Source organism: Arachis duranensis, chromosome 9 (assembly GCF_000817695.3).
Source record: "Arachis duranensis cultivar V14167 chromosome 9, aradu.V14167.gnm2.J7QH, whole genome shotgun sequence".
Taxonomy (NCBI): domain Eukaryota; kingdom Viridiplantae; phylum Streptophyta; class Magnoliopsida; order Fabales; family Fabaceae; genus Arachis; species Arachis duranensis.
In genome coordinates, this window is record NC_029780.3 from 115,704,492 (window position 1) to 115,714,123 (window position 9,632).

At 31.3% G+C, this 9,632-nt stretch overlaps 1 protein-coding gene across 3 annotated transcripts; it reads left to right on the plus strand.

Moving 5' to 3' along the window:
- Positions 1-128: 128 nt before the first annotated feature.
- On the plus strand, positions 129-7,915 carry LOC107467718 (signal peptide peptidase-like 2). 3 transcript variants are annotated; one of them, XM_052254487.1, is made up of 15 exons: positions 129-546; positions 894-1,055; positions 1,389-1,503; positions 2,277-2,393; positions 3,038-3,192; positions 3,833-4,006; positions 4,492-4,526; positions 4,674-4,830; positions 5,392-5,445; positions 5,542-5,634; positions 6,283-6,425; positions 6,571-6,641; positions 6,818-6,901; positions 7,070-7,204; positions 7,744-7,915. In XM_052254487.1, exons 1-14 carry the CDS (start codon positions 403-405, stop codon positions 7,165-7,167), a joined length of 1,602 nt encoding a protein of 533 aa, XP_052110447.1. In that variant the 5' UTR covers positions 129-402; the 3' UTR covers positions 7,168-7,204; positions 7,744-7,915. The 3 variants fall into 3 exon arrangements, 2 of the variants coding, with proteins under 2 accessions (XP_052110447.1, XP_052110448.1); XR_008002730.1 differs by lacking the exon at positions 7,744-7,915 and having other exon boundaries at positions 6,283-6,421; positions 7,070-7,123; XM_052254488.1 differs by lacking the exon at positions 5,542-5,634.
- The last annotated feature ends 1,717 nt before the right edge of the window (positions 7,916-9,632 follow it).

Below are 9,632 nucleotides of genomic sequence, written 5' to 3' on the forward strand. Positions count from 1 at the left end.
CAAATTATTTGTATTCGTAAATAAAATATTTAAATTATTTATTTAAAAAAATCCAATAAATATTTTAATACATTTTATTTTTGAAATAACGGTTGATAGTGTAGCAACGAAAAAGACAATCCAATAAGATAAACACGACGAAATCCCTGTTTGTTCGCGCCATGAACGATGAGAGGAAGAGAGGGAGAGAGAGGCACCCAACAAATGAAAAGCCATTCTCAACTGCGTGCGTGAAAGAGATAGAAGAGGAAAAGAGAGAGAGATAATGAGCGAGTTAGACAAAGGAACGAAGCCTCTCTTTCACACCCACCCCCCTAATTCAATTTTTTTTTCCATTCAGAGTCGGAGGTGGCAAAGCAATATTATTGATTAATTAATTAATATTAACAACTTAGTTAATCAATGGCCTCTTCGTCTTCTTTTTGTTATCATTCTTCATATAGTGCGGTCGCTGCGGTGGTGATCACGCTTCTTTTGTTCGTGTTCGGAGACGCCGCCGACGATGCTCCAAAACTTGATCCATCCTGCGCTAAAGATGTTCAATTGGTAACAAGATATAATATTTCTTCATTTCGTCGCTCTATTTATTTATTTTTTTGATACAAAAAGGTTTAGGTGAGTTTGGTAGCTATCTAGTGTAACTGATTCGTGATATTTTTCCTATTGAATTCTGCAATCGTTAGGTTATAGTTTTGATGAAGGTATCACATGAAAATGTCTTGAAGAAGATAGCTAAAACATTGACATGTATTATATTAAGCAATGTGGTCAAACATGTCGAAACCATGGACGATTCTTAGCTATCATTTTCATATCAACATATGAAAATCTTCATTTGAGATCTCTGATGAATGCATGTATGTAAAATATATATGTATATGAACATAATGCAGGTGAAGATGAAGCATTGGGTTGATGGCAATGTTGTGAATTCCGGGTACGGTGGCATGAGTGCAATGTTTGGTGCTCAGTTTCCCAAGGAAGTCAGTCAGAGTCCCAAATCTCCTGTTGTTTTTGCCGATCCTAGAGATTGTTGTGTCCCACCAATTACTAAGGTTTTTCGATCATTGTTTCCTTTATGATTATATTCTCATCCCCTCATGCTTAGCTTCCGATAATTAATTAAGCCTTGTTTTTAATTCCTTGAGAAATTTGTTCTTTAAAGATTGTTATCAATCCTATGATACACTCCAAAAGGGTCGACGATTGAAAGATTATTTTGCTGACAAATTGGTCCTCACTTTGGGTGGATTAGTCAAGCAAAATCAATTTTTTAGATGTGAGGGGATAATTGTCAATCTTTAAGGACTACTTTGTTAGCGAGCTAAGAGTTCAAGAGCCAAATTAGTGATTTACTCCTCTTTGATTATACTAATTTTAATTTGCAGTTACTTGTTGGATCAGTAACTTTATGTCAGCGTGGTACTTGCGACTTCACAACTAAAGCTGCAATTGCACAGGCAGCAGGTGCAGTTGCCGTATTGGTCCTAAATGAGTCGGACGGTATATTTCTTCAAATTTGTATGGTATCTGCTAGTTACATATTGTGTATATGAATATGATGAATATGGCATATGTTGTTATTAGGTTGTTATATGAGTAGTAAACTAGACTGCTTTGCACACCCCCATACAGAATCCTTTAGACAGATTAATTTGTTCAACATATTAAGTAACTGAAACAAACTCTAAATACATCAGCTCTACATACACAGAAACCTAATCCCATTACAAACAAACAATATTAACCGATGAACATATCAGAGTCGCACAATGAAATTATATATAAAAACTAGCTTGCGTCATCATTTGTTCTACTTATTTCATGCTTATTTACATGTATAAAGGTCATATGGCACCCAAATTAAAAATAAGATAAGATAAAATAAAATGTTTTGGGTTATATAAAGTTACGCTAAGTAGCATTGTTGTTTTCTTATGAATTATTTTATTTGAAGATGGAACGTTTGATGCATGTGAGTGATCCCATGCAATTCAAGTTAGAAAAACCTCAACTTATTTTCTTTTCAAATTTTTATTATCATATTTTCTCATTTAACTGATGGATCTTGACCTTTACTCATCTATTCCATGGGCCTTGTTAGAGTTTAATGTCACTCTTGGATATAGAGGAAACATTTGTAATTTATTGATTGGAACTTTACAGCAATTGTTGACTTGTTCTGTATTCCCATGAATTTTAATCCGTCATAGTCAATAAAGTTTTATGTTCATGGTCATATTTCGACAAAATTCCATCTCTTTATTTTCTGGCAGACCTTTTCTCAATGGAGTGTTCCAATAGCTCTAGAGTAGACATTTCAATCCCAGTTGCAATGATATCAAAGACAGCAGGAGATGATCTCGACAATGAGTTGTCATCTGGAAAGAAAGGTCAGCGCTACAACTCGTAGAACTTTTATGTCTAGTTTTATCATGTTTGAGAAAGATAACTTGTGAAAATCTTGTTGTACGGATCTAGGATGCAAGAAAATTGTGTAATTTCTTTTAGCTGTGGTAAAATTTGTGCGAGGATGGTTTATTCTTAGAAGCTCTTAATATCCTATGATGATGATGATTTATTTAGATATTAAAGTTTAGTTCTAATGCTTGTCATTGGGAAACACAAACACAAGTTAAACTTAGGGATGAAGTTTCATAACTTTCCACAAAATAAGACCTTTTTACATCATTTAATCTCCTTTTTCTATGTTTTGTTGCCAATATTAGTATCACCATTCAATAAATCCATAATGATACTGAACCCATTTTTCGGTTTCAAAGTTTAGGCACCAGCATTTCAACCTTCAATTTTTTATGGTTGTTGACAGTTGAGATGCTGATGTCTAAACCTTAGTACCAGATGATCTTACATTGTGAGGTCCATAAGTCAATCCCTATATGAGATCAATGGCTAAAAGATGTGGTGCTTATATCTTGAATCCATAAGTTTGGGTTCAAGTATCATTGTTGATCAGACTAAAGATATTTTCACGTGATTTACAGATGGTAAATTGATTATGAGTTGTTCATTGCAGTGGAACTTTCGATATATGCTCCAACTCGCCCACTTCTAGACTATTCAGTTGCAGTTTTGTGGTTGATGGCTGTCGGAACAGTTATATGCGCTTCAACATGGGCAGATATAACAGCTGCTGATTGTGATGAACGCTACAATGAATTGTCTCCCAAGGTTTCCCCATACAACCCTATCTCTACCTCAAAGTATCATACGTAGTTCAATTTGTTGTACTTCTGTTTTTAATCCACATTAAAGTAATTTATTGTCTTTATGCAAAAGCACACTTCCATTGACTAAAAATGACCTAATGCTTCAAGAAAGATATCAGAATATGTTGATATCAGAAACTCAAATTTGTCATTCTGAGGATGTCTTAAACATGCGTGTAATTACATATTGTCATTTAAGTAAAAATAACAATTTTTCACACCCACGCATGAATTATCATCTAAAAGAACAAAATTGATAGGATGACTTTGTAAAATGTTTTACACTTTTAATATTTAGTACATAAAAATTAGACTCTCTTTTAAATTCAACCACAATTTATTAATTAACCAACTGCTAATCATTTCAATTAGTTAACTATTGGAGTTTAACTTGGGAGTATAGCATTATTTGTAGATAGAATATAATCTATTGTTTAGATAGATAAAAGAGGGGGGAGAAATGAATTCTAAGATTGAGTATAAATATCATTCTTCATCTTCTTATGGTCCTTACTAATTATAGAATTTAGTTTTGGTTCATGTTTAATACATCTTTTAGCTTGTCAACTTTGCGTATGTGATATAACTTAACATTTGTCTAGGGATCTTTCAAATCCGAAACAATGAAAGATGAGGAGGACATTGTTAACATAGACACAAAGGGTGCTATTATCTTTGTCATTTCGGCATCCACTTTTCTTGTGCTACTATTTTTCTTCATGTCGTCTTGGTTTATCTGGGTGCTGATTGTACTTTTCTGCATTGGTGGTGTTGAGGTAATGTAGCTCATTTCTGTAGAATTTTCTACTACCATTGCCATTTTTTAAGGAAAAATAAAGATCATATTTCTTGGTGTGTATCAAAGCATATTGTTTCCCTATTTTTGTTCACCATTAAGACAGTGCTATATTGGACTTTCTGGGTTGGAGAAACAAGTTTAGAAATGTAAAAAAAGAGGGTGGAAAGTTAGAGCAAACATGTTTGAGAAGCTTTGCCATATTCCTAAATATTATAATTTTCTCTTCTCTGTAAATTATCTTTTCTGCCTTTAATTATATATTCCCTTCTCTCTAATAAAAGTTAATTTAACATTGCAGTTAATAAAATACATCAGAGAGTACTTAGTTCTGTACTTCATTTAACTAGCATGATCTATTGTAAACCATAATAATGAATATAACTAGTTAAATTTTTTGGGTTTTAGATGATCTAAACTGCCAAATTCCTCTTTTCAGTAATTGACGTTTGCAATAATTTTCAGGGGATGCACAATTGTATTGTGAGCCTCGTTTTAAGGTATACTGGCTTGAATAAATTTCTTCCTCACAACCAAAGAAAAAAAAACTACTGTTCCATCTAGCAATAAGAAAAAAAAAAGGCATTCTTTCTACATGTTTTGTGTTATGCTGATTTCTCATATCTATTTTTCAATTGTATGAGCAGAGTATTTCCAAAACTTGGACGGAATATAGTGAAGGTACCTATGTTTGGGAAGAGTTCTATCTTCTCAATAGTAGTTTTTATAGTATGTGTGGCGTTTGCGGTATTATGGATTGTTAATCGGCGGGAGTCATATTCATGGTTCGGCCAAGATGTCCTTGTAAGTTCTAGGCTATAGCACCTGCTTAACAAGCAAGCATTTAAATTATTGTTCATGATGCTAACCAGTTGAATTTCAGTCTTCTTTCTTGAAAATTTGTAAGTAATGCAGAAAATTAGTTTTAGGAATAAGGCTGAAAGTAGCAATTAGTTATCTTCAAATCCAATCAAAACTGCTAATCTAATTCAATCTAAACTACAATTTGGATTGGATTGGATCGCAAACTCCAGTAATTACAATGGTTTATTATAGTTCTCGCTCTGCTCCTAGTGTTAATGTACTCATTTTCATATTCCGTGTGGAACTTTCACATGCATTTTAATTGCAATCGCATGTTTATACACGCACGCGCACACACACATACATGAATGCATACATGAGTATGTAACAAAATCATGTGTCTGTGCTTGTGCAGACAAACTGAGAATCTTGTTTGGTTCCCATAGCAAGCATTTTGTAGCATTGTAATGAAAAATGGAATGGTTGTTTCCAATCAGTGGTACAAAGTAGTTCAATTGACTTTTGGTATTTGCTTAAAAAGTTTGGCTTTATTCTTGACAGGGCATTTGTTTGATGATAACAATCTTGCAGTTGGCACGATTACCTAATATTAAGGTAGCTATATTGATTGCTTGTGTTTCCTTACTCCTTTTATTCACAGTCCTTTTTATATCCGTTCTCATGATTTGCATTATGCATCTGAAATGATAGGTTGCAACTGTACTTCTTTGTTGTGCATTTGTATACGACATCTTTTGGGTGTTCATATCTCCAGTGATATTCCATAAGAGTGTTATGATTACAGTAAGTCATCGTTTTATCAGTAAAGTTTCCTTTTTAACCCTCTTTGGGATTTTTTCATTGCATTTGCATCTCAAATCATATTCCTTAACTCATTTTGTTCCTTTCTTTTGCAACAAGTTAGAGATGTACTTAATTGTGATAGTGAAAAAAATAAACTTGTTAATTGGATGTTGAGTAATGCTAAACAACGCACAAAAAAAAAAAAGCATGAATGCGGTACAGAATTTACTCTAACCAAGCAGAATTTTGAGATCTGCAAAAATCAAGGGTGACATGAAAGGAACAGCAAAAACCGCTTCCTTGTTTTCATGTTGGAGCAATTCGGGCAAGGTGAAACTTGCACCACCGAGCATTATTATGTTGAATTTTACAATTTACATATATAGTTAATGCTAAATCATGAAGTGTAATTCTTTAAAAAAACTGGTTTGACATTTAAATCGCTGACCAGGTAAAGTTACAAGACCAAGATTTATTTCTCACCTTTTATTTGAAAACATCTTACTTTTGTTTTCTTTTTAACTTCTTGTATCTTTAATTAGTGTCCTTAAAAATACTAGTTAACAAAACTCATTATATGCATACTCATTCCGATTGCTGAGACGAGCTTCTTATATTTCTATAAATGCACTTGATAATGTGATCTAGGTTGCTCGAGGTGACAAGGCTGGTGGGGAAGCAATTCCTATGCTTTTGAGGTTCCCTCGTCCACACGATCCTTGGAAAGGTTATGACATGATTGGATTTGGAGATATTCTCTTCCCTGGCTTGCTTGTTTGCTTTGCTCGTAGGTACTGAGTTCCTTATTTTGTTGACAACTTGAAACGAAGCGAAGGTTTACAAAATTGAAAACATGCATTTATCTCTTAATAGCATAGAATTAGATGCATATTGGATTAGATTTAATGTGTTTATTATGGCTTCTGATTGTATCAGATTTGACAAAGAGAACAACAAGAGGTCAGTGAATGGATATTTTCTTTGGTTGGTAATTGGCTATGGCGTCGGTAAGTACTTTTTAATTCTATTTTTAGTTGGAAACATAGTTTTCAGTATCATATCATATCATAAGCTGCACTGTTTATTTATTGATAAAAGATGATAATTTCAATAGTGTTTGCAGACTGTAAAATGAATAGTTTTATTAATTTATTCTCTTACAATCTGATGATCCCTTTTTCAGGCCTTTTCCTAACATATCTTGGGCTATACTTGATGAAGGGTCATGGACAACCAGCACTTCTCTACCTTGTTCCATGTACCTTAGGTAAGTAAATTAGTAGTAGTAGTAGTTGTAGTAGTGATTACTACTTAGATTAGATTAGATTGGTGTGTGGTTCACTTCATTAATCTTTAAATTTAACTCATGCCCTTTATCTGTGAAAGTTTTTCTCAGATGCAATTTAATTCAACATCAAATAAATAAATTGAATAGGTACGGCTGTCATATTGGGAAGTATAAGAGGAGAAATGAGGAGTCTTTGGGATTACAAACCAAACTTGCCTCCCTCCAAAGTGCCTCCAGAAGTGTAAATGACCGACCACAGTAAATCAATCACTGTCTAATTGGGTAAATGCTCTTAATTCAATTTTTTTTTTACCTTAAGTGCTTGTTTGGACGTCATTATTTTGATAAAAAAAGATTTTTCAATGAAAAAAGATTTTTTTTTATTTTTTAGCGTGTTTGGCAAATTTATAGTAGTGAAAGTAAAAGCACTAATAAAATAATAAAAACATATTTTTTGAGAAGTTGTAATTTACATCTTTTTTTAAAAAATATTTTTTTCTTTAAAAAAAGATGTTTTTCATGTAATAAATAAACACTTTTATATTGTTATACCCAAATATAATTGATAGATAAAAAAATCTTTTTACATGAGATACCCAAATATAAAATTACTTTTACTTTTCCATAAGATCTTTTAAAAAAAGATAATTCGAAAAAAGATCTTTTTCTAGAAGCTCACCCATACAAGCTCTAAGTATAACTTGGTGAATTAGATAGTGTACATTTTTGTGGGATTTATATTCAAATTTATCTCATCAATCACTAATAAAATTTTATATTTGACCAAAATTTTTTAATTGAAAATATTGATTTTTTAACAGATCATTGCATGGGAAATGGCACTGAACTCATTGGGATTAGATTGGGAACAATGCATTATATGTACGATGGTTTGGAAAGTGTACAGCCAACTCTTTTTTGGGTTTCGATAACCATTTTTTGTTGTTTTTGTATTCTTTGATTAATCAGAAATTAACGAATGCTCTTTCTGCTGACTTATAGTATTGTTGTTTTCATTGCTTTTTTTTAAATGTGCTGATTATTTGTTTTTTAAAAAGGAAAAGGTAAGTCTTTTGAAAGTGGCCCTATATCACTTTTTCTTAATTAATGTACAGGTTTTATTATATAGACATATTTACTGAGATATGAACTAATCTCACCGTCCAAAATTTGGTTATTTGTAATTAATTTCAAAATATCCCCATCAATTTTTGAAATTTTGGTTATTGACTTATTGTCACTATTAAATTCGCTTATTATAACATCATGTAGCTGTAAAATTTTAAAAATTAAATTATATATATGACATCTTATTTGTTTCTCATCAACAATCCGTGGGCGTGTGCTATTGTATCTTTGGTAATGTGTGCTATCGTTTTCATATTACCGGTGAATATGAATGTTAAATAAACATTATCTTAATTCCTAGGAATTTTAAGATGAGAATATCATATTCTCATATTTGATTCAAAGTTTGAAAAGCTATTCTTAAGTAAGTTTGATTCTCGGGAATTAAAATACTATCATTTCAATTTCCACCTTTCCTTTGGGTATCTTTAATTCCTATAGGAATGAAATCTCTGTAACAAAGTAATACTTGAACCACACACACCCTAAAGTCTTGGAGTGTTTACGGATTAAGACGGATAGATCTATAAATATTTATGTGGGGGTAATTATTCTTATTGAGTTTTTAAAAAACCAATTACAAGTATATATGTATATGTAGCTAATTGTTCCTATTGTAATAATTTATTTGCCCCGATACTTCAAAATAAAATGTTATGTAAAAAATATTTATATTATTAGATATTAGTACTGTACTAGCAAGAGGCCCGCGCATACGCGCGCGGGTGGGTGATTGAGTTTGCAAAATTAATAACAAAAATATAAAAAGAATACATAGAAATTAGATAATAATATGTTTTTTGTATATATTTATTGAGTTTAGAAATTTGATCACAATGATGTAACTAATAATTCTAAATCGTGTATTGATTAAACATGCTTAATTCAACAATTATATGAATTGAGTCATCAAAATTTGTAATTGAGAGGTCAGATAGTATAAGTACTACATTGTATTCATTTTTTAAATGTGCAAGCTTTCTATTTTCCAAATTAAGGATCTTTTATATACATTTTTTTGTTCTATCACGCTTTCATCTTCTATTGAAGACCTTAATCTCATATTCTGAATTAAAGTTAGTAACTTATATTCATACCATAGATAAAAGGAATCAATCGATGCATTAACAATCTCTTGTCTAGATCCATTTGTTATCACATAAAGAATTTGAACATATGATAATGTAACATAATACTTATTTTAATAATTTGATTTTGTATTTGTGAAATTTTTGAAGATATCATTTTGAACGGACTTAGGCTTAGTTTGGTAAAACTTTTTGAAGAGATGCTTCTGTTTTTCAAAAGTATAATAACCTCGTTTTGCGTTTGATAAATCAAAAATTCATGTGTTTATACTTGTGACTTTTAAAAGTAAGAGATACTTTTCAAAGATAACTTTTTAAAATTTGTAGCATCTATAAATTTTTTAATATAGTAATTATTGAATATATAAGCATTAATTTTGTATAAATTTTAGAGACAATACAATAATATAACTATCATCAATATAAAATTTTAGATCTTCAAATATATCAACTAAACTTTTTAAATAATTAACATTCTCTTCAACTTAGCTTTA

Coding starts and splice junctions, on each gene's coding strand:
- LOC107467718 (XM_052254487.1), top strand. CDS start 403: ATGGCCTCTTCGTCTTCTTTTTGTTATCATTCTTCATATAGTGCGGTC. Junction 1,504..2,276: donor GGTCCTAAATGAGTCGGACG/GTATATTTCTTC, acceptor ATTTTCTGGCAG/ACCTTTTCTCAATGGAGTGT. Junction 5,635..6,282: donor ATAAGAGTGTTATGATTACA/GTAAGTCATCGT, acceptor AATGTGATCTAG/GTTGCTCGAGGTGACAAGGC.